The sequence below is a fragment of the Mesoplodon densirostris genome, chromosome 6 (genome assembly GCF_025265405.1).
Source record: "Mesoplodon densirostris isolate mMesDen1 chromosome 6, mMesDen1 primary haplotype, whole genome shotgun sequence".
NCBI lineage: Eukaryota > Metazoa > Chordata > Mammalia > Artiodactyla > Ziphiidae > Mesoplodon > Mesoplodon densirostris.
The window spans coordinates 8,749,604-8,775,142 of NC_082666.1; the positions used below are offsets into that span (position 1 = coordinate 8,749,604).

The 25,539-nt window shown below is 48.2% G+C and overlaps 1 protein-coding gene across 8 annotated transcripts in view; it reads right to left on the reverse strand.

Annotated features, from left to right (window-relative positions):
• The window catches only part of RALGPS1 (Ral GEF with PH domain and SH3 binding motif 1), a 288,495-nt gene that overhangs the window by 181,234 nt on the left and 81,722 nt on the right, over positions 1-25,539 (reverse strand). For all 8 annotated transcript variants that reach the window (XM_060101203.1, XM_060101200.1, XM_060101207.1 and 5 more), the window contains one exon: positions 6,879-6,962. In XM_060101203.1, coding sequence (XP_059957186.1) covers positions 6,879-6,962 — 84 coding nt within the window. The remainder of the gene's footprint in view (positions 1-6,878; positions 6,963-25,539) is intronic.

The following is a 25,539-nucleotide window of genomic DNA, read 5'->3' on the forward strand; positions in this document are numbered from 1 at the left end:
AGAACTGACATCTTAATAATGAGTCTTCTAATACATGAAGATGGAATACCTCTCTATTTCAATCTACTTTGATTTCTTTCATCAGTGTTTTATAGTTTTCCACATATAGAACCTGTACATACTTTGTTAGACTTATACTTAAGTATTTCTTGAGTATGTGTATGCTACTGTAAATGGTGTTTTTTTTTTTTAATTTCAAGTTCCAATCCTTCATTGCTGGTATATAGGAAAGCTTTCATACATCGATCTTGTGCCCTGCAACCTTGCTATACTCCCTTATTAGTTCCAGGAGTTTAAAAAATAGATTTCTTTGAGATTTTCTGTATAGACCATCATGTCATCTGTGAATAAAGACAGTTTTATTTCTTCCTGAAGCAACACTAACTTTCACTCTTTGCTGTTGGGAATGCAAAATGGTACAGACACGATCCAGCAACTGTACTCCTAGATATTTACCCAGTTTATTTGAAGTCTTATGTCCACACCAAAAAAACCCAGCATTCATATGTTTATAGCAGTTTTACTCATAGTCATCAAAAACTTTAAGTCCTTCAGAAGGTGAATGGATAGACTAGTAAATCCATACAATGAGCAGTACTCATAAAAAAGCCATCAAGCCATATAAAGACATGGATGAATCTTAAATGCATATGGCTAAGTGAAAAGACAGTCAGAAAAGGCTACATATATATGAGTCCCTTTTTTTTTTTTTTTTTTACATTCTGGAAAGGTAAAACTTTAGAGATAGCAAGCAGATCAGAATCTGGACCACTGCCTTCCTCTCCATAGCAAACCCTGCCTTATTCCTTGGGTAACATCAACATCACTGTGAACGACCATGGTCACTTCAGCAACTGTTACCCACCTATCACTCCAGTCACCCCCTTCTCCAAATTACCCAGGACTGCCCTGCATCAGAAACCTGAAGTTCCAGTCTTGGGCTACAACCTTTAACCTTCTAATCCTCACCTAATCCTTGACCCCAGTCCCACTGCTGTGCTCATCCTTCCCTCTCACCACGCCTTGGAGTCCTTGGTGGCCCTTTTCCTCTTGAGCAGACGGATCCCCTATCATTTGTCACTTCAGCCCCTTCTTCGCCAGTACTTTTAGGTCCCTTGCCCCATGGTCCTTCAAAAAATCTGCTTTGCTCATCATGGATGGATCCAACCGTTTGCCCTCCTGTGCCCCTCTCTTTAGGCTGCAAAGTGCAACTAGAGAAAACCAGCTACCCTCATGCCCTGGGGCTACTTTAAAAGCCACAACCTCTATTTCCATCGGCTCGGCCCACAAGTCTTTCTATATTTCCATAGTCAACCTTCTCTTTCCCCTGGAGTGGCTTTTTCAAGCTCCCCCCAAACCCCTCAAGCTTTCCTCCTGCTTCCCCGCCTTCACCTCCTATTTCACTGAGGAAAGAGGAGCCGTGAACCTCTTGCACACCTACAAGCAGACCTGTGTCTGTATCTTTCCTTTCTGCAGACTCGCCTTTTACGATGAAGAGGTCCCAGGCCTCGGCCTCTCCCACCTTCGCGGGGACTTCACTTCATTATGTATTCCCTCCCTCTCCTCATCTTTAATTTTTCCCGGTCTACTGGCTCTTTCCATTCAAAATATGTACACCCCCAAGGCTCCTTCTGCTGAAAAGAAAACAGGAACATTAGCACCTCCCTGAACGTCTTCCACCCCTCCAGCCACCCCCTTCTTCTCATCTTTCTCCTTAGAGCCACTGTTCAAGCATCGCCTACACCTGCTCTCTCCATTTCCTCACATCTACCGCTCAAGCTGCTACAGCCCAGCTTCCATTTCACATCCCCGCAAAACAGCTCCTGCTGAGCCTAGCACCGCCGTGCTGCTAAACATAAAAGACTCTTTTTTTAGTCCTTTTAAATGACCCATTCTGTAGCATCCCGTTATCCTTGAGACAGTGATTTCCAAGACGCCAGCCTTTCTGGGTGTTCTTCTCGTGCCCAGGCTGCTCTTTCTCAGCCCCTTCCCATAAGCCCTGAGGCTCTCACGTGGGCCTCTGTTGCCCCCTGGGTAATCTCATCTACTCCTGTGGCTTCGAATGCAGGTGACTCCAATATCTGCATCTTCAAGCTGGATCTTTCCCCTGACTCCCAGACGCAAATATCCAATTACCTGCTGCATGGTTGAGCTCCCACGTCCAAACCTCTCTCCTCTCTGTCATCTCCTCTCTCACAACTGCTCCTCCTCCTCTGCACTCACCATCTCAAAGAGTGATGCTGCCAAGAACCAAAGCAGGGCCTCCTTTGCGCCTTCCTGTCATCTCCCTCCAAATCCAGTCAATCACCCAGTGCTATCATTCGGTCTCTTAATATTCTCTTGAGCCCGGCCACTTTACACCTCTGTCGTTTGCCTAGATTAATGGGACGGACTCCAATCTAGTCTCCTGGCCTCCCTTCCTATGCCCACACCTCTCCCCTAGCACTGATTCCCCTGGACTGTAATCCCCTCCATCACGTCTGTCTCCCCCACCAGACTATGAGCTAATGATGGCAAGGGCTACATCTAGTTTACTGCTGACCCCCTGAACCTAGCACAGAGCCCGGTACATGTTCAGTCAATGTCTATTAAATAAATAAATGAATATAACCAGAAGTAATGAGCCTCAAATGAAAGAGGGTTTATACAATGAGGAAAGAATAATTGTTTGGAGGTAGCATTTGGAAGGGAAAATGCTGACACCGCCTCCCAGCCCTGTGATAAATGAAGTCTGGAAGAACAGGGGGTTCTACTGGAGTCATGTTCAGAAAAATGGGGAGGCCCCTCAGTAAAGAAACTCACCAGCTATGTGGCTTTGAGCAAGTTACTTCACTTTCCAGAACCTCAGCTTCCTCATCCATAAAATGGGTTTAAAATATCGGCCTCATTGGGTTTTGTGAAAACAGAGTTAGATGATGCAGGTTAAATGCTTAGCACAGTATCTAACTCAGTAAGTTGAGCCTAAGTGCTCAATAACTGTTTTTTAAATAGTCTCGATTAAAGCCAAGAGGGATCAGGAATATTCAGTGACTAGGCTAATGATGCATGGATGGGGTATCAGCAGATTGATCAGGGGAGAAAGCTCAGAGCTGGATGGAAGAGTGCAAGAGGGAAGAGGGTCTGCGGGCAGTTCTGGCCATCCCTCAGCCTCTTCCTGTCCAAGCACCAACTTTCCCTGAGGAACTGCCAGTCCTCCAATCCCCTGCGGCCTTGGCCCCCTACCCTACCTCCATGGGAAGGCCTGTTTCTGAGACCCGGCCAGCCAGAGCCTCCTGTTTCCTGGTCAGGGTGATGAGATCACGAAGCGCAGGATGGGACCCAAGCCAGGGCCATCAACCCCAGAGTCTCTGTTCCAGGACATCAAATGGAGCTACTGAAGAAGAGGAAGGTCTTTTCTGCAGGGGTTGCCCTCACAGTGAGCTGCTGGCAGCCATCTTGGAACCACAGAGGAGGAGGCTGCCTGAGGGGAGCCAGAACAGAGAAAACACCTCCCTAAACGTCTCCAGGGACCTCCAGGTGGAGAGAGCAGCAACATCCAAGGCCCCTAGCAATACGTGAAGTCTAGTTTCTCCCTGGACATTGTTACATAAGCCAGTAAGGTGAGTTTGAGCTGGGGTTTCAGTCTGAGTCCATGAGAAAAGTTAAAGCAGTCCTCCAGGGCAAAGTGTTGGGAACCTTTGCCCGGTCCAATCTCTGCTAATACATAAGGGTCCTGAGACCTCGACTTCGACTTGCCTAAGGCCTCAGAACAGGTTAGCAGCAGAGCCTGGACTGGAACCAAGTTATCCGAATTTCCTCTCCATCTCTTCCTAATTCTTCATCTTCAGGACACAATCTCAACCCCACCGCCAGCACTTAGGCCCAAGGCTAACCTTCCTTTCAGCTTGTAGCTCCCACTACACTACCATCCTTTTTAAGGCTAATATTACTTGTTTACTATATGTCAAGTGCTGAGCTAAACCCTTTATATCCATGATTCTTATTTTTTTTTTTTTTTTTTTTGCGGTATGCGGGCCTCTCACTGTTGTGGCCTCCCCCGCTGCGGAGCACAGGCTCCGGACGCGCAGGCTCCGGACGCGCAGGTTCAGCGGCCATGGCTCACGGGCCCAGCCGCTCCGCGGCATATGGGATCCTCCCAGACCGGGGCACGAACCCGTATCCCCTGAATCGGCAGGCGGACTCTCAACCACTTGCGCCACCAGGGAGGCCCCCATGATTCTTATTTAATCTTCAAAAATCACTTGAAATGATTCTTCCTATTTTATAAATGAGGAAGGTCAGAGGCTGAAAGACAACCCAAGATCATACAGGCAACAAGTTGTAGAGCTAAGGTGGAAACTTAGGCCTGTTTGATTCCATGCAACTACAGCTCCTCAGCCTGCTGTCCACAGACCTCTAAAGTGTTCATGTACAGACTTTGGGGGGCAGTGGGCAGGGGAGGCAGCAAACCCACTCAAATTAAATGCAAATGTATATATCTATGTATTTATCTGAGGGCAGGTTCATATGTGATATTGTCAGATTCTCAAAAGAACCCGTGATCGGAAAAAGACTGAGAACTTCTGGCTTTATGGTGAACTCCCTGGGGCCAAGACACAAGCCTGGCCCATAACAGACCCTTAGGGAACTTGGCCAAGCTCTTCCATCTCAGCCACTCTATAAACAAATCCCAAGGGACTCAGGTCACATGGAGAAGCAGGCACGTCCTCAGAGGCCGACCAGAACACTGGCTGCTGGATTTTTGGTTTGGCCACAGGGAGCCTCAGATTCCCTTGCAACCTCCTTCCAATCAGCTAATCTTCCCTTTCTTCCCGAAAAAATGTTTGGATGCCTACTACATACAGACACAGCGCTAAGAGCTCTACCTATATCATTTCATTTAATTTTCATAACAACTGTGCAAAGTGAGTACTATTATTATTCTCATTCACAGATAAAGAAAACAGGCTCAGAAAGGTAAGTGACCTGCTTGCCTTTATCTGGAGTCTGATGAGCAGCTTTGTTGTCACACATGAAAGTCTGCCAGGAAGAGACGCCAATCAGTTCATCTCAGAGAAAGCAGCCCCAGCGGCTGATGGACTGGCCGCTGGCCAGTTTTCAAACCAGAGCTACCAGGGCTGTGTCCAGGAACTGCTCTCTAAGTGGCTCACAGGCCAGCAGGGAGACCATTTCTCAGAGCATTCTGTTTGGGAAAATGCAGCTTTACTTCTGGCTCATTTCACCCACTTGGTCTGAGCTGGACACAATACAATTGTTCGCAGAACAAGCTGCACTGCCCTTTGCCAAACTGACCTGGCCTCCACGTGCAGAGCAGATTACATCAGAGCCGCCAGTGGCCCTCCTCCGGGAGCTCTGTAGCTGATCAGAGGTGGGACTCAGCTGGCTCCCAGCCAAATAGTTTTGCTAAGGAAACTATGAATCCCCTGATACTGTGTACACATCTGGTTTTTTTTAAAAGACTAAGCTCAGTTGAAAAGGAAAAGATTTTGAAAATAAAGAAGAAAAAAAAAAGGCTTCAGTATTTCTCTGTTCAAAACAAAGGGTGTACAGTCCCTACCACAGATGCGGCTAGGCCTTCCTTAGTTCCTGCTGTATCTCAGAAAACAACAATAATGTGAACTCTGGCCTTGATCATCAGAACACAAGCTGGCGCCTCTCTGAGGCTCCCACTATGCTTGGAGCGGTAACCAGCCAGGGCTGGAGAAGCCTGGAGAGAGCTGAGTAACGGCAATGTGCAGGACCCGGCATTTCCCAGCGGGACGGCCCAGCTTGAGAGAAGGCCCAAAGGGAACCCAGGCCCAACACCCAGAGCCCCAGTCATGTACACTGTGCAACCTCGAGGCCACTGTCCTCATCTGAAACCAGAAAAGCAAGAAGAAAGAGGAAAAGCTGTCAACAGCCCCATTTGGAGCTTTGGTTTATTCAAAGGGGTCTTGCAGGGTACTTTCTACTGAAGATCATGTCCTGGCAGGTCTATCTGAGCAGTCAGAAGCCTACCCCACTTAGCTGGTCCAAGTCCCTGATGTCATTCCTTTAGGTGGGGATGCAGAGCTTCCTACCTGGAGCAAAGGTTCTGATTGGACCAAGTCGGTTTGTAGTAGCATGCGTGCGGCCAGTGACCAGGCCATCAGAAATTCAAAGAAATTCAATTCAAGAAGTGTTTCCTGAGTGCCTCATTCATTCATTCTACATATATTTACTGAAGGTCTATTATATGCCTGACATAGGGCAAGGTGGTGGGGGACACAGTGATGAACAAGATGGACATGGTTCCTACCCTCGTGGAGCCCACAGATGGCCAAGGAAGATGGAGACTAAAGAGTTACACAGAATGAGGACAGATGGGGAAAGGACCACATGGAGAAGTACAGGTGCACTGAGGGGACATATGACGGGGAGACCTTTTACAGGCTGAGGTTCATGGGAGGCTCCTAGAGAGAGTGACATTCCCACTGAGATCTGGTTGGGAGCTGAAGAGGGAGGACAGCACGAATGGGGGCCTGATGAGACCAAGATGTGATGCAGCAGGGAAGAGGTGGGAGGCCAGGATGGCCGAAGCCCACAGAGTAGGGGGACAGTCAAGAGATGAGTCTGGAGAGGTGGACAGAAGCCAGACACACCATGCAGGACCTTGTAGGGCACATGAAGGTGCCTGAACCTTAGCTTAAGTGGAATTGGAAGCCACCGAAATGATTTAAACACAGAAAAGATGTGTTCAATTCCACCCGCTGTGTGAAAAAGCACAGATGAAGGTGGGGCTTAGGAAGAGGGGTTTGGACCTGGGGCCAGGTGCCTGAGACTGAAGCCTGGAGGGGCTCCCAGCCCATGGGGGACAACAGAGCGCTATCTGCACAGGCACATGCAAGCGGCGTTCTTACCTGGTTAAACCTCCGGGTAAAGGCCACGACGTTGGGAGCGAGACTATGTTTCTCCTTCTTACTCCATCCACAGCTGGCTAGTTCCTGGGAAGCACAAAGTCAATTTCAACAGTGATTCCAATGGGGATGCAAACACAGCAGGGCATCTAACTGGAACGTGGACACAGAGATGGGGAAGGACTGAAGCACTGGCCATCTATGTCCTCCGAGGGTGGGAGAGATTCTCCCCCTCTTCTGGAGAAGAGGGCTGGGTGTATAGGTGGAGGTGTATCCTGGGACCCCCAGAGGTGAGGGTGAGAAGCAGGATACCTTTCTCCATAACCCCGGCCACACCTCCCAGGACCTCTGTGCCAAATTATTCTCAACCCCGCCACTGCCACTCTGCCAGCTCCTCGGGACCAGAAGCCCTTTCTTAATGCAAATTGTCTGAGAGAGGGTATAATGTTATATTGAGCAGGATTCATACCCCAGGGCTAACTTAAAATTAAAATCTGGCTGAAGATGCTCAGATTTCATTGACCAACTGACATCCTCCATCCCGGGAACCAGGGGACGTCCTGGGCCAAGCCCACTGCGATCAGAGAAGCTTCTGGGATGACCTCAGATTCTTTCCTGAAGTTGCCCCTCCCATCTCTCATATAAACAAAAGGGAGCAGAAGGACAGGTCGCCTTACTATCTTCTTCAGGAGCCTAGTCTCTTCTTTTCTAGCAGATTTAGCCTTATAATTTGAAGAGTCAAATGACCTAAATGTTACCTAACAGTGAGGATGGTTCCTCTCCAAGGGAGGTAACAGGGAGCAATCTAATGGGATTACCTGGGGGAAGTAGATAAAAGGATGAAGGAAAAGCCATTAACTAAATGCCCAGCTTTGCCAGTTTGTGCCTTGGCGACCCCTGGCAGAGAGAGTGCAGGAAAGGAAAGTTCTCTACCCCTCAGTTACAAGGCTTCCTTCTAACTCATATCCAGTCTCTGTATTATTAATGACATTATTTTTTGCCCCACACCTGGAACTTTTATAAGGGCTTTAGTGAGGGTCGGCCGCCTACCAGCCGGAATAGACGCAGATCAGGGGTCTACCAGGAAGTCAGGGGGTACTGTGGGAATGGCCAAAGATAAACTGAGCAGTTAGGCCTGAAGTGCCGTGCCCTTTAAATGCATCTCAGGACCCAACTGAAGTCACCGGCAGGCGCCTATGGGAAGCCGGCTGCAGGCAATGGGCAGCTCCGGATTCAAGGTGAATGACCTGGACTTGAGAACGCTTGGGAACCAACCAGGAGCTAAGAAACACAGCTCCTCTTCCTGGAGGCCTCACTTCTATAAATGGCACCATTGTCCTCCCAGTCACCCACATGAAAAAATACAGCAGACATCCTTGACCCTGCCAAGTCCTTCTCACCCTCACAATTTAGATCCCAAGTCATGGTAATGACAATGATATTAACTAATGCTACCATTTACCAAGAATCCCCCATGTGTCGGTACGGGACAGGGAGCATCAATTGTTATCTCATGTAATTCTCACCACATCCGTTTTAATAAAGAAGAGGGCTGAGTCCTAGTCATCACCTTGAATGATGCTCTGGCTCCACTTCTTTTCACAAGTAGACGTGAATCCCTTTGAGCTGTAGAGTTTGCCTGTTTACCATGATTCTCCTCGTTGTGTGTATCTGAGTTTCTTTTCTAGCGTATATTTGACCTACAAAGTCAGTTCCATTGACTCCTACTCCACCCCACCTTTAGAACATATGCAGTCGGCAAATGTATATTACTGCCCTTTCGAAAGGTAACTGTGAGGACAAGAGCCTCTCTCCCCTAGGGATTCCAAAGCCAGCCCTGGAAATATATGTGCTATAATCGGATATAAAAGAGAAGTTGTAAAACTGATGTTCAAGGACTGAGACATGGTTGTTGCCCAGTTTCTGGCTGGTAGTTGCTCCCTTTGTTTTTCCCTGAATTCTTTAATAAACAGCAGAAGTTATATACACATCCGTAAGTGTGGGGGGCAGGGAGGGTACACGTGTGTAAGGGTTCATTTAATTCAGAGTTTGGGTCTATTTCCACACCGTAAGTAACTTTGGAAGGCATCCTCAAAGGGAGCAGTGTGGACCTTACAGACCAAGCCAGGTCAGAGCCCACCCTCCACACACCAGCTGCGTGATGTGTATCTTCTCAGAACCTCAATTTTCTCACCTTAAATGGGCCTGATAATATGTTTACCCGTGAAGCTCATTAGAACAGGTAAGATTAAAGCTCACACAGAACACCTGGCATGTAACAATCACTTGATAAATGTTATTACCCCCCTCCTCTTTCCAGGGTCACGCTGCTGTCAGACACGGCTTTAACTCCAAACACTCCCTTCTTTCTTCCACACACACTCTCATTGCTGTCTTGAATTATTAACAAAATCAATTATTATTTCTCTTTCATTCTGCTGATGTCATTCAGGCAAGAACCAAAGCAGGTACTTAATACATCTGTCCCAAATTTGTTTGATTTGCATATTTCTAAGACCCTGATTTAAAAACTGTATGTACAGTTCTTGGCGTTTGACAAATCCCTAAGGACCCTTTTGCACTGGAATACATGTCACATTTAAAATTAAAACTTTGGGATTTCCTTGGTGGTCCAGTGGTTAAGACTTCACCTTCCAATACAGGGGGTGCGGGTCCCATCAATACAGCTAAGCTCTCACGTGCCTCGCGGCCAAAAGACCAAAACAGAAGCAACATTATAACAAATTCAATAAAGACTTTCCAAAAAATGGTCCACATCAAAAAAAAATCTTTAAAATTAAAACTTCAACAGGGTAAAACACTATGTTTGAGAGGTTCCTTGATAAAATGGAAAGGGTCCTTTCCTTGCTCCGAATCCCAAACCTGTCACTCATTTCCTGGGTGACCGCTCTCTTGGCATCAGTTGCATCGCTGATGAAAACAGGGATGCTGAGACTAACTCCACAGAATTGTGGTGGAGACCAAGAGAGATAAACCCTGACAAAGGAGGTGACATGCAGGGCACAGGCCTGGCTCACAGCAGATTCATTTGTTGAATGAACATGGCATGAGCATTCCTCAGTATTGAAATCTCCCAAATCCAGTGCAGAAAGATTTATCAAGATGTCAAAAGAAATAAGGCCATTCTAACTGCACTAAAACAAGTCCCAAGCCCAGCCTCCTTGGCAGTATTCCTCTTCTGTGTTTGGCCTTATAGGAATATGAGATGCCATCTGTGTGAAGTGGGTTTGGAAAATGTGAAGTAATAGAACAACACTCCTGCAGCCACTATTACCTAAAAAAGGTCCATGCTACAGAACAGATTTGAGTGTAATTAAGTTAAAATAAACCAGAGGAGACAGGGCTGCTTCTAGAAGGGAGACAAGGGGCTGCGCTGAGGCTGGTAAGGCCTTGGTAGCCCTGCGTGCTGTAGAGCCAGCCTTGTGGCTGCCCTGGGGTGCGCTGGGGCCCTGATCTCGCCCAGGCTGTCCTTGGCTCTGAGCTGCCTGCTGAGGTCCACTGGATGTGAAAGGGCAGTAAGAGCCTGTACAGTCCTTGCCAGCTTCTTCTGGAACCTTTTCTCTGTCATGTGGCTGTTCCCTGGGTTCACCGGGGAGAAACTTTCTGCCACTAAATAAACAAATTTACCTGCCTTCTCTCCCGTCCTCAGGCTTTAGTGGAAGAGAGGTCCTGTCCCCTCAGGACCCGCTCTCCTCCTGGCTCCCTCCCCTTCCCTGCTCAGAGGCCTTGCTCTGATGCCCTCTCTGGTCCCTGTATCTTCAACCTCTTCCTCTCCAATTTCTTTCCTGCTAGGATTTTTTTTTTTTTTTGCGGTACGCGGGCCTCTCACTGTTGTGGCCTCTCCTGTTGTGGAGCACAGGCTCTGGACGCGCAGGCTCAGCGGCCATGGCTCACAGGTCCAGCCGCTCCAGGGCATGTGGGATCTTCCCGGACCGGGGCACGAACCCGCGTCCCCTGCATCGGCAGGCAGACTCTCAACCACTGCGCCACCAGGGAAGCCCCCCTGCTAGTATTTTAATGTGCAAAAGCCTCTCCCATTAATAATAATAATGGTGATGACAACAATAACCACGATAGTAATAACAAAAGCCATCTTTTCTAGACCTCCCGTCTCCTCTAGCTCCTGCCCCTGCCACTTGAAAGGGTTGTCGGTTCTCCCTGTTTCAATCCGCTTCCCTGGCCACCTCCTTCTCTGGCGAGGCAACCCCTCTGCATATTTTCTGTTCTCTGTCCTTGCCCCTCAGCTCTGTGTTCTCTTGGTTGTCTTGACGCCTCTCGGGCCCCCCATTCACAGTGTATTTTCCAGTTGCTTCATTCTTTTCTGACACATGTCCCCCAAGCCCCACCAGGGTCGTCTTCCATATTCTCTACATCTGCATCCCTTCCTGGAAGATCACACACACCACCATGGCTTCCACCACATGCCCATGTCCGGCCCAAGTTTCTCTCCTGACTCTAGACCAGGATATTCAGCCACCTCCTGGCCACACCTCCCTTGGCCACCCACAGGCACCTCAAAATCAGCACGTCTAGAACCAAAAGGGTGTCTGACCAGCTGCCTTAAGTAAAAACACCTAATGACATGAGATTCATTTAGACATTCAATCTGACAAAGGAGAGTGTTTATTACAAAGAAACTGTCCATGGAAAAGATCCCTAACCAAGATAAAAACAACTCTGTCTTAATACCCCCATCTGCAAGCATTCCTAGGTGACAGCAAGAATCAACACTGGTTTCAGCTCACCCTGGAAGCTTCTCTGGCCACCAGCTTTGTGCTTAGGGTTTTGGGAGTCAGATGCCCTGAGGTGGCCTGAGAAAGGACTGTGCCTGGGGTCAATGAGGTAAGGCCCTGGAAGAGGAGACCTGGGGAGTGGGACAAGTCCTCCCTGAAGACCTCCACAGGATCTAAGCCACTGAGCCATAAGCAGCCACAGGTGGCCCTTCCACGCATGTGTTTAATTCTAACTGGAATCTTCTCCAAATCACATTCCTAAAACATGCCCACATGGAAGATGCACCACGTCAAGGAAAGGTCACTAAATCTGACCTCAGGGACCACCAGCAGGCAGCACCAGCCAATGACACCACATTACCATCTTGCTCAACGGCAACCTTTTTTCCTTCCTTCTACCACCAAGTTTCTCCCCATCTCTCCCAACCTACCCTCTGGAACAATCTTCAGAAGGACTGGTGGGACAGTCACACACTAGTCGAAGGAGTTTTAAAAGCACCCCAGGGAGTGGGTGACTCACTGAGGCAGTGGGGGGAGACAGTGCCAGTTTGGGGGTTGGCAGTGGGGTCTGACTAGGGAGTAAAGGCATTTCAGAGCTCTCATACCTCATGGCTGGGAATGCAAAATGGTACAGCCATTTGGGAGAGCAGTTTTGCAGTTTCTTTTAATGTTAAGCATACACTTAACCAAATGACCCAGCAATCTCACTAAAGCAAACATTTCATTTGTACCCACAAAAAACTGTGTGCATGTTTATGGCAGTTCTCAATATGGAAATTCTCAATTTCCCCGAACTGGAAACAACCCAGATTTCCATCAATTGGTGAAGGGACAAATTGTGATCCATCCATATAATCAAACACTACTCGGCAATAAAAAGGAATGAACTACTGATACAGGCATCAGCAAAGATAAATGTCAAAAGCTTTATGCCAAGTAAAAGGAACCAGACACAAAAATATTATAGGATTCCATTTTTATGACATTTGGAGATAGGTAAAAACTATAGGGACAGAAACCAGATCACTGGCTGCCAGGGCACAGGGAAGCTCTGAGATGCCAGGCAAGTTCTCGCCCTGGATCGTGGTTGTTCCATGAGAGAACAGTAGTCCTGCCTACCTTATCCACAGTTTCCCTTTCTGCAGTTTTAGTTACCTGCACTCAACTGAGGTCCTAACATATTAAATGGAAAATTCCAGAAATAAACAATTCATACATTTTAAAATCATGCACCGTTCTAAAGCATGATGAGATCTCATGCCCTACAGCTCTGTCCAGTTCAGAAGGTGAACCATCCCTTTGTCCAGCATATCCTGCCTGTCAGTCACCGAGTAGCCAGCTGTTATTAGATTGATTGTGGTGGTGTCACAGTGCTTGTGTTCAAGTAACCCTTATACTTAATAATGGCCCCAAAGCACAAGAGGAGTGATGCTAGCAATTAGGATATGCCAAGGGGCTTCCCTGGTGGCGCAGTGGTTGAGAATCCGCCTGCCAATGCAGGGGACACGGGTTCGAGCCCTGGTCCGGGAAGATCCCACATGCCACGGAGCAACTAAGCCCGTGCGCCACAACTACCGAGCCTGCACTCTAGAGCCCACGCGCCACAACTACTGAAGCCCGTGCTCCGCAACAAGAGAAGCCACCACAATGAGAAGCCCGTGCACCACAGCAAAGAGTAGCCCATGCTCTCCACAACTAGAGAAAGCGCGCGCGCAGCAACGAAGACCCAATGCAGCCAAAAATAAATAAAAATTTTTAGAAGGCTTAGGATATGCCAAAAAGAAGCTGTAAAGTGCTTCCTTTAAATGAAAAGGCGAAAGTTCTCGACTTAATAAGGAAAGAAAAAAATATATGCTGAGGTTGCTAAGATCTGCGGCAAGAACAAATCTTCTATCCGTGAAATTGTGAAGGAGAAAAAAGAAAGTCATGCTAGTTTTGGGACTCCCCTGGTGGTCCAGTGGTTGAGACTCCATGCCCCCAATGCAGGGGACCCGGGTTCAATCCCTGGTCAGGGAACTAGATCCCTCCCATGTGCCATAACTGAGAGATCCTGCATGCCACAACTCAGACCCAGAGCCGCCAAATAAATAAATACATCTTTTTAAAAAGTCATGCTAGTTTTGCTGTCACCCTTCAAACTGCAAAAGTTATAGCCACAGTGCATAAGTGCTTAGTTAAGATGAAAAAGGCATTAAATTTGTACAATAAGCTATTTTGAGAGACAGAGACCACACTCACCTAACTTTTATTACAGCATATTGCTATAATTGTTCTATTTTATTATTAGCTATTGTTTTTATTCTCTTACTGTGCCTAATTTATAAATTAACCTTTATCATAAGTATGTATGTAGTATAGGAAAAAACAGTACAGTTGACCTTTGAACAACACAAGTTTGAACTGCACAGGTCCACTTTTATGCAGATTTTTTTCAATAGTAAATACTACAGTAGTACAGGATGGGCAGTTGGTTGAATCCTCAGATGCAGAACCTCAGATATGGAGGAAACATGCATAAGGAGGCCATCTATAAGTTATTTTTTTTTTTTTTTTTTGCGGCCATCTATAAGTTATACTCAGATTTTCGACTGTGTGGAAGGTCAGTGCCCCTGACCCCCATGTTGTTCATGGCTCAACTGTACATAAGGGTTTGGCAGTATCTGCGGTTTCAGGCATCCTCTGGGGGTCTTGGAATGTATCCCCCTCAGATAAGGAGAGGACTACTGTATACATTTATCAAGACTCGCCAAACTGTTCACTAAAAAGCATGAATTTTGGACTTCCCTGGTGGCGCAGTAGTTAAGAATCTGCCTGCCAATGCAGGGGACACGGGTTCAAGCCCTGGTCGGGGAAGATCCCACATGCCGCAGAGCAACTAAGCCCGTGCGCCACAGCTACTGAGCCTGCGCTCTAGAGCCCGCGAGCCACAACTACTGAGCCCGTGTGCCACAACTACTGAAGCACGCACACCTAGAGCCCGTGCTCCGCAACAGAAGAAGCCACTGCAGTGAGAAGCCTGTGCACAGCAAAGAAGAGTAGCCTCCGCTGGACGCAACTGAGAAAAGCCCACACGCGGCAATGAAGACCCAATGCAGCCGAAAATAAATAAATAAATAAATAAATTATTTTTTGAAAGCGTGAATTTTACTGGATAAAATTAAACCTCAATAAGTGTGACTAAAAAAAAAAAAAAAGAGGAAAGAAAACAGTCCGAGCATCGAGGACTGTGAAGGGAAGCGCAGCAATAACAGCCATGCAAAAGAACTAAAGAACAACTAGTTCACGTGGGACTAAGACAAAGAGGCCTGAAGGAGGGTCTCTGGGAAAAAATTAATGCAACTAAAAATATGGTAGGAATAAAAACATAACAGCAAACTTGAAAAAGTTTGAGGACATGATGAGAGCAAATGATGATAGAAAAAAGCAATTATAATCTCCAGGAATAACAAAAACCAAGAAATTCCTGTTTGTATGTTTTTGTTTGTTTGTTTGTTTTTGCAGTACGCGGGCCTCTCACTGTTGTGGCCTCTCCCGTTGCGGAGCATAGGCTCCGGACGCACAGGCTCAGCGGCCATGGCTCACGGGCCCAGCCGCCCCGCAGCATGTGGGATCCTCCCGGACCGGGGCACGAACCCATGTCCCCTGCATCGGCAGGCAGACTCTCAAACGCTGCGCCACCAGGGAAGCCCTGCTTGTATATGTTTAAATGTTATATATGTATTTAAATAGTATACATACATTTAAAATAGTATATGTTTTAAATGTTTAAATATTATATATTTTAATAGCTGTATACATTTAAATATTTTATTTTTTCCCCAACATTAGGCAGTTGATGGATTAAAAGAAAAGGGAGGGGGGCTTCCCTGGTGGCGCAGTGGTTGAGAGTCCGCCTGCCGATGCAGGGGACACGGGTTCGTGCCCCGGTCTGGGAGGATCCCACATGCCGCGGAGCGGCTAGGACCGTGAGCCATGGCTGCTGGGCCTGCATGTCCAGAGCCTGTGCTCCGCAACGGGAGAGGCCACAGCAGTGAGAAGCCCATGTAATGCAAAAAAAAAAAAAAGAAAAGGGAGGGCTTCCCTGGTGGTGCAGCGGTTGAGAGTCCGCCTGCCAATGCAGGGGACACGGGTTTGTGCCCTGGTCCGGGAAGATCCCACATGCCGCGGAGCGGCTGGGCCTGTGAGCCATGGCCGCTGAGCCTGCGCGTCCGGAGCCTGTGCTCCGCAATGGGAGAGGCCACAACAGTGAGAGGCCCGCCTACAGCATAAAAAAAAAAAAAAGGAAAGGGAATCTGTGGGCCCTTGATGTGAGGCATATTCTCTCTTGAATGGCCCAGGGTCCTTAGAGAATGAAATACAACCCTGGCACGCTACCTAGCTTGACACTGAATGACACACATTTACATAGCCATAAAAATGAATGCTGTTTGTTGGTTTGCAACTTTTAGAGTCAACCTAAGGAAAACTGATGGACTTGGTGTAACTGCAAAATGTCAGAATGTTAATTTAATTAACTTGACAATGTAAAAGTACAGCTGACAGAAGGTGGCAAGTGGAGAAGGGGAGGAAAAGCATGGGAAGTGAGCAGTCAAGAGACACTATATAAAGCTGATGAAATCGAGGTCTCAGCACACCAAATAAAGTTCCAAAAATAACCAGTAGAAGAAAAATCCTCTGGGGAGGGGACTGGAGTAAGGGATCAAAGCCTTTCTTCATAAGCTCTTCTGTACTATTTGAATATCATGAAAAGATTACTTTGAAACAAATTTTAATAGGTGACATGTTATAATATTACACATTGTAAACCTTCTAAAATTAAATTTTAACAGTTGAGTAAACACTCAAATACACAAAATTTTTATAAACTCATAACCTGCTTATAACCTGTCAGGGTCAACATCTACAACGCAAATGTGTCAACATAAATAGCAGATAGTTTTCAGGTGGCCACTAGACACTTCTGTACCTTCTGATGGAGTAAGCATGTGAAATCATGACCATGTGAACCTTCAGGAAACAGGCCTGTCCCACAGGAAACATCAGGGCTTTTACCCAAGTGAATCGCAGAGGAGGGAGCAGCTAACCGGGGAGGCTGCCTTAGACCCTCACTGGGACAAAACTGGCTGTGATGAAAAATGGAAGGAAAAGAAAAGGGAAGGAGGAAAGGTAAAAGGAGGCAAGGATGGAAGAAAGAAAGGAAGGGAGAGGAAGAACGGAGGGATCAGGGAAGAGGGGAAAGAAGACGGGAGGGCGGGCGGGCCAGCTGAGCACCAGCCCCCATGCTGGAGGGGCTCCAGGACAGTCAGACGAGACCTCGAGGAGCTCAGTGTCTGGCTGGTGGGGGAGACAGACATGAACACAAATCACTGTAACTCAAGACAACAAAAAGCAACTGCAGTTTCCTGCTTTATTTCTGAAGGTTGAAGACCTAAAAAGACATTTCCTAGATCCAAGCTTTCTGAGTGACTGTCAGTGGGCTGAGGCATCTTTAGCTCTTTCCTGGGAGAAGAAGGAGGAGAAGGAGAAGAAGGAGAAAGAGGGGAAAGGGTGAGAAGAAAGGATGAAGAAGGAAGAGGAAGAAGAAAGGAAGAGACAACAGTAATTGACAATTTATAAAACACATCTACATTCGATACCAGAGTTAAAGTATGTTTTATGAAATATAGCAATGGACCAAACAAACATGCTCTCGCTTTCTATGTTCTACAGGAGGGGAGAGAGATGAGAAATTTGTGATAAGTCAAATGATGATAAATCCTTTAAAAACATGTTAACCAGGATGAAGGAATGGAATATTGGAGCGGATGCCTCAGGACGCCTGGCTGATAAACGGACTGGAGTGGAGACCACGAACGAGGTTGGCAGCAGGCTCTGCGAGGATCCAGGGAGAGGGTTCCAAGGCCGAAGGAAGTGCGAGTGTGAAGACCCTGGAAGCTCTGACAGCACAAGGTGGGCAATGAGGCTGGAGCTGCTTGAGCCTGGGGCGGGTGGGAGGAGACGGGGTAGGAAGGAAGGGGGTGGAGGCCTCCAGGGCAGGTAAGGACTAGAGTTTATTCTGAGTGGGATTGGAAGGCTACAGAGGGACTGAGCAGAAGCAGCTCCAAAAGCCTCATGCTGTGCGCTGGGTGGGTTTTATCGGACCCAACCCACCCCGTGCTCTTGTGCTGTGCTACATACAATCTAACCTGTACTATAACCTTATACACGGGCAACATAATTTTCTCACGTGAGAGCAATTCACTTTAGTAATTTGAAAGAAACACCTGCTAGGGGCTGTGTGTGGAGAAAGGGAGGAGCCTGGCCCCGGGGGAAATGAACATGAGGTCCTCCATAAGGGCTCAGAAGCCCTGGCTAGACAAACCACAGAGAGGGAAAGAATCGCTGGGGACAAATGGGTGTCTTCTGCGGGGTCGGGGTGTGTGGGGGTCCCTGACCTAGTAAGAGAAGCTCCGCTTTCTCAGCCTCCAGTCTATTCATTTCTGTACAGCGACTGGTTTACAATCACTACTGTTTCATCAAGTCCTCAAACTACCGTCTGTTTAGCAAACATGCAGATTTAGGGTCATGAAGATGACGCAAACTCCCCTAAACATTCCCTTTTCAGCCCTAGTGTTGTGCAGCTCTGCACAATTAGAACCAGCTGTCCAGGCAGGGCAGCGGCCAAGTGCAACCCTGTGAACAACCTCCAGTCCATGTGACAGATAAAGGGCCCTGTGAGCAGAACGGAGAGTGGCCTGCAGTGCAGCCCACCCGGATTCCCGGGCTGGTCACGAGGCCCACAGGGCCTCACGTTCATTTCCCACTCTCACCCTGGGGACTGCGCTCAATCCCCTTTCTCTGTATTCTTGGGATATTTTTTTTCCAAATAACATCATTCAGATGTTTTCTTTTTAAAAAGAATACATTTTTTTTTGATCAGGGACCTAGCACATGTTCAGTACAGAAAACCTAGACAATACAGAAAGCCCACAGAAGAGAATTTAAATCACCCATTAGCCTAACACCCAGAGAAACCAGAATTTACAATCCGGTCAACAATAATGACAATAACAACAACAGCTAACTTTACTGAGCACTTACTAAGCGTCAAGCACGATGTCAATTGTTTTATGTACATTCATCCTTTGCTCACTGAATTCTCACAGCAACCCTATCAGATAGATACTATAATTGCCCCATTTTACAGATGAAGAAATGAAAGCTTAGAGAAGTTAAGCAATTTGCTCAAACGCACATGTGTGGTCAACGTGAGAGCCAAGATTCCAGCCTGGGTCTGTAGGTCTCAGGAGCCTGGCCCCTTGGCCTCAGAGCAGGTCCGTCTCCAGAACGGAGGCCCTTCCCCACTCCCAGGCACAGAGGTACGCAGAGGTACACACGCATACGCACACACACTCTCTCTCTCAGTGGAACTCACACTGTAGCTGTGGCTTTGTTCTTACTACCTTTTCTCACATCTGCCCCACCCTCCTTTCACGCTCCATACACACTTGACGTCTCCTAGAAACAATTCATATTCGTCTCCTTTTGTTTTTCCTCTGAGTTCTAGGAGAAAATTTTAGTCTGTCTTTTAATTCTCCTTTGGTTTTCTACAATATCTGGTTTGCTGCTCACTGTTTCCACTGCAATTTAAAGTTGGTAATCACGTTTTTTCAGCAGAATTCAACCCTTCTTAATCTGGATCTTCGCAAACTGCAGTCGTCTGTAACACTGCCGGGAACACAAAATGAAACTTCTGGAAGTAACCGGGAAAGGCACGCTCTGACCTAGTCCTCGCACTGCCTACGATTTTTTGTCCAAACAAAACTTTTCTGTGTCTGGTGAGTATGCTAAACACCACATCAGAAACTTGAAAAGTTAACTCAAAATTTCCAGGGCCACGTGATTTTACCAGTGAGTCCTGTCAGACCTCATAATTAAGTGTTTAAGTAACACCTAATTCTTATGCTAAATAATTTATTCCAGAGCACAGAAAGCAATGGAAAGAAGCCCCAAACCCTAACACCTGACAAATACAGAACAAGTGGGGAAAAAGAATCATCGTACATGGCCCAGCAGGTTTGTCTAAAAAAATGTAAGAATAGGGCTTCCCTGGTGGCGTAGTGGTTGAGAGTCCGCCTGCTGATGCAGGGGACATGGGTTCGTGCCCCGGCCCGGGAAGATCCCACATGCCGCGGAGCGGCTGGGCCCGTGAGCCATGGCCGCTGAGCCTGCGTGTCCGGAGCCTGTGCTCCGCAACGGGAGAGGCCACAACCGTGAGAGGCCCGCGACGCAAAAAAAAAAAAAGTAAGAATAAGCTAATATTATGAAAGCTATTAACATAATAACGGTACATCAATAAGTCAAAGAAGAGGAAAGTGTTATGTTCTTCTCAGATACTGAAAAAAGTAATTAGCAAAATGCAACATTCATTTGGGACTTTAAAAAGAAAAAAAGAACTTCTTAGAAGCTTAGTAATATCTATCTCAAACCAACAGCCATCATTATATAACAAGAGAAACACTAAAGGAATCTGAATTAAAGTTAGAAACAACAGGTGGTGCATCCTTTCTCAACAAGGTTCCTTATCTGAACCATAGAACATGGAAAGTGATTTGACAGTGACTGTCTTAATTCTCCTAAGACTGGGACTTTTGTACACACAATGGACCTTCAGGCATTAGGCTTAATCCTCTCATGGATTCCTGGTTGAGAAAGGCCTATCACCCAGTGCTGCGCAACAGAAATATAATGCAAGCCATATATTTTAAATTTTCTAGTATCGCATTAAAAAAAAGAAAAAAACAGGTGAAATTATTTTTAATAATTTCTTTTATTTAACTCAATATACCCAAATACTATATTTTCAACCTGTAATCAATACAAAATATACAAAATTATCGATGAGACAGCTTACATCCTTTTTGTACTATGTCTGAAATCGGGTCTGTTTTTCACACTTACAGAGCACCTCAGTTTGGACCAGTCACATTTCAAGTGTCCAGTAGCTAGGTGAGGCCGCCATCTTGGACAACACAGCTCTAACCAATGGACAATGACACTGAAATACAAAATATAATTACTGAAAAGGAGAGGTCAGGCAGGTGAACCAAAGACAAGTCGAGAGGCCCCATCAGCAGGGCCGGGGTGAGGTGGGGAGCCAAGGCAGCCAGCTGAGAACCAGAAAGGAAGGTTAGCCCAGGACAAGCAAGAAGACAGAACAAGTGAGGAACCCACTCATGACTGACCGTAAGTAATGGGTTCTGTATGTCCCTGTTACTGAAGGTCTGACCCCACCTCCACTCCCCTGCTCCTCCAAAGGGAGGTAGAGCTTGTCTCTAACGGATGAGATAGATCCAACTGCAGCTATATAGGAACGCAGGTTACAGACAGAATGAAATACGTTCAAAAAAGATGCAGAGGGACTTCCCTGGTAGCACAGTGGTTAAGAATCCGCCTGCCAATGCAGGGAGACAGGTTCGAGCCCTAGTCCAGCAAGATCCCACATGCCGCAGAGCAAGTAAGCCCGTGTGCCACAACTACTGAGCCTGTGCTCCAGAGCCCACAAGCCACAACTACTGAGCCCGCGCGCCTAGAGCCTGTGGTCCGCAACAAGAGAAGCCACCGCAAAGAGAAGCCCGCACACTGCAATGAAGAGTAGGCCCGCTCACCACAGCTAGAGAAAGCCCGCGTGCAGTAACAAAGACCCAACACAGCCGAAAACAAATAAATTAAATAAATAAATTTAACAACAACAACAACAACAACAACAAAAAAACCAGAAAGACATGTACAGCCCACTTTGGCAATTTCATGTTTTTACAGGGTCTTTCTAAGTAAGGAGTCCTGGGTTCTAATCTCAGCTGTGCCCTGACCCCCTCTGAGAGTTTGGGTCAGTTCTTCCCACTAGGGGGGCTCAGTGTCCTGTCTGTAAAGTACAGTGGCCCTCGATGGTCCTTAAGATCCTCCCAGTTCTCCCATTCTATGATCCTGTGGGAAGCAGAGGTCACAAGTGTAGCTTTATAGAAAAACGCTATTAAGTAAGCCCCATCCCTGGAGACTGCGGGACTGAGCAGTTTTCTTTGCAAGTGTTTTGAGGGGGTGTGGAGAGGCTGAGTCTCAGAGACATAGTCAAGAAGGAGCAGGGGACTTCGGGGCACTGCACCGGTCCTCAGGGATGGGGTGGACACAACAGTCCGGGGAGGCAGGAGCCGGGAACTAGCTTGGGGGAGGCAGGCTGGGGGCAGACAGACAGAACATAGCCCAGGTTACAGAAAGAGGGAAGGGAATGAAAGTGGAGGCGAGGGGAGGGAAGGGGAGAAGAAAGGAGGGGAGGGAAGGAAGAAGGGAGAAAAAGAGAGAAGAAAGAAAGGCATTCAGGGTTAAATCCAGGTGTGATAAGGTAGGGGAGAGGCGCACCCAGGTGGAGCAGGATGGGGAGGGAGGGTGTGGAGGCCCCACGGGGGCAGCTCGCCGTCCAGGGCAGGAGAGAGAGCAGAAGCAGTACCCGGGGAGTGCCCCACAGGCTTTCCACGTCCCCAAGAGAAGCATCCTCTGAAGGTCTGCATGTCAGGAGCAGACACAACTGTCTGGTCAGATGCCAAAGAGGCAGCACTGGCCACCTGACACCAGGGACACATCCAGGGAGGCTGAGACCCAAACTGTGTGGCCCGACAGGAAGAGAACACGGTGGGAGCACACGGAGATAACCGACCACCAGCCCCATGGCTCCTCCTCACTCTGTGAGGAGGGTACTTCTAGACAAGATCAGTCCTGTTCCCAGGCTAAGAATAATAATAATGATGATGATAAACCAATAACAACAGCAGCTCAGCCTGCTTACTGTATGCCAGGCACTAGGCTAAATACTTTTCTTACATTAATGTCCCTTAATCTTTTAACAACGGCATTCACCAGGAAGCGCGATTATTGTCCCCCATTTACACACAAGTAAAACTGAGATCCAGAGAGGATCATTCACTTGCCCAAGGTCACACAGCAAGTAAGTGACAAAACTGGGATTCAAACCCAGGTGTGTATGACTCTAAAACCTAAGCTCTTAACCACTGTGCTTTCAGCCTGGTCAAGCATTATTCCCATGATTTTTCACCAACATTTTGAATAACACTGATGGAGTATCTGCAAAGTGGATAGCACTATAGGGGTTACAAAGCGAACAAAAGGTCAGGGAAGGAAGAGAACCACAAGGTATTGCATGTTTCCTACACTTTAGTTACTGTGCGATGTGCTTACATCTAGTTTATTTTGCTTAAGTTTCAAAGCCAGACCATGAAGTCGATTTTACTATTCCCTTTTACAGATGGAAAAACTGAGACTCACAGAGATGAAGTCATTTATACAAGTTCATCTAGGCAGTAAATGGAAGAAACCAGAGCCTGAGCTTTAAATACAAAAAGGTCCCAGGGGGACACTGAGGTATGAGATAAGGTAACCAGACAGGGGGCCTGGGAGTGGACAGATTTCACTCAGAAAAGGCTGAACTGGGGATGGGGCAGGGGGAGGTCGGTAGGGGTGCGTTGTAGAAAACGATGAGCCTGGAGGCTGCACAGGGGCTCAAGGCTGCCCCGCCCTAAGGACATCCTCCCCCACCCCCCCCCCCACCCCACCCCAGCTCCCAGGCCTGACTTCATCTGGATCGAGGCAGAGTTGCAGGAGGGGCCACAAGGTAAGTCTTCTTTCATCAAAATAGTTGTTTCGGGCTTCCCGGGTGGCGCAGTGGTTGAGAGTCCGCCTGCCAATGCAGGGGATGCGGGTTCATGCCCCGGTCCGGGAAGATCCCACATGCCGCGAAGCAGCTGGGCCCGTGATCCATGGCTGCTGAGCCTGCGCGTCCGGAGCCTGTGCTCCGCAACGGGAGAGGCCACAGCAGTGAGAGGCCCGCATACCGCAAAAAAAAAAAAAATAGTTGTTTCATTCTATGTGTCACACTGAGTCTTCTCCCCAACCCCTGGTAATTTGCTTTTTGATAACAAGCAATGTGAAGCCCCTGGACAGAGCAGGATTTCTGGAAACAAAGTGAGACCTCTGATAAACTCCAGCAATGGCTCCGCAGCAGGACCTATCACAGGGGTGACTCGGGTTTGACACTGGAACTGTCTGATGGCAACCAGGGAAGGCCAGTGCACAAGCAGCCCAGGAGGAACGGCTCTTTCAGAAAAGCTGTTTCCTCTCCTGAGAAGCTAAAACAAAAACCACCTTTCAAATGTTTGATCTATACAGGGATACTTGTTGAAATTAAAAGTGTGAGGAAGCCTTTCAGCCACCAGAGCCAACAGCCTAGGAGGTGTGACACCACCTTTTGTAGGACAGGGAGTGAGGCCATGGCTCCGATCACCACCTCAGGCTTGGCAGCCCCTCAACTCTGTCTCCAGCCCCATCTAATCAGCAATGCCAGCCAGTCTCCCCGAGCGCCTCCCTGTGCCAGGCTCTGTGCGAGGCTTGGGGGATCAAGCAGTGAACGTGGCACTTGCCTTCCAGTGGAGAAGACAGGCGTTAATTAAGAATGTGTTGCTAAGTGCCTAAGGACAACTTCCAAGGAGTAATGGGGGGCTGGCACAGCCGAGGAGCAGGGGACTGGGAGCGAGCCAGGTCACAGGGACAGGAGCGGCACGGAGGGCAGGCACGGCAGGCAGAGAACAGCCGGCGCGCAGGCCTGGGGGTAGATCCGAGGGCCTGCGAGGAAGCCAGAGCAGGGGGAGCAGAGATCCGGGGGCTGGGCTGGACAGGAAGGAATAAACCAGCTCTCATGTGGCCTCCAGACTTGGGACAGATCCTACGGGCACCGGGGAAACCAGTGGAAATCTTGAAGAAGCTCAGTGATGTGGACAGAGATTTAAAAAGTACAGGGTGGGCGACAGAGCAGGGAGGGGCAGAAGTGCGTATGGAGATGAGCATGTAAGATGAGGAGGCGTCCAGAGGGCAGCCTGGCCTTGGAGGTGACTGGGGACAGAGAGAGGGGGAAGGAGGGGAGACGGGGCAGGGACTGACTACGGGCAGAGAACATCGGACAGAGGAGTCGCCGATGACAGACACCATGTTCCTGGCCTGACCGGGTGGACAGGGGTGCCATCCCAGGGGTGGGGACCACAGCAGGATTCTGGGGAAAGAATCATGGGTTTGGTCTGGGGTATGCTGTGGCCGTAGGGCCTGTGAAAACTTTGGCTGCTGCTTGTTCTGCTTCTTGAAGGAAGCACAGCTCTGCCTATAGAACCAAGTCCCAAGAGCCCCGGGCATGGCATTCAAGTCCTCCACAATGGGACTACCCTATTCTCTCATCTAATTTTGTACAGCACCCTTCCCCTCTCCTTTGCTCTGAGCAAACTAACCTGCTCACTGGTCCCTGTACATGGCCACGTCCTTCCCAACTGCCTTACCAGGTTCAAGCTGTTCCCAGAAGAATGCCCTTTCTTCTGATCTTGTGGCCAAATTACACGGATCTCTCCAGGCCATGAACAAACAGGACCCCCTCCACGATGCTCTGCCCGCTACCCCGGCTACGAGTATAGGCCCCACTCCCGGGCAGTGCTCAGTCTGTCCCCTTCAGTGTGGCCCTTGCCATTATTTACATATATTTCTTACTTTCCCCATTAGACCAGGGATTCCGCATTTGCCCTCAAGTCCCCTGAAAACCAGGCAGGGAGCCTCACACGTGATACATTCAGGTCAATATGTGCCGAACGACTGAACGGTAAGCATGGAACCCGCTGTCCCCAGCAGGCCCAGGAATGCCTACCCAAGCCACAGGAAGATCACCTAGAAGAACGTCTCCTCTAACTACATTCAAATCCACAGCTCCGGGCTTCCCTGGTGGCGCAGTGGTTGAGAGTCCGCCTGCCGATGCAGGGGACACGGGGTCGTGCCCCAGTCCGGGAAGATCCCACATGCCGCGGAGAGGCTAGGCCCGTGAGCCATGG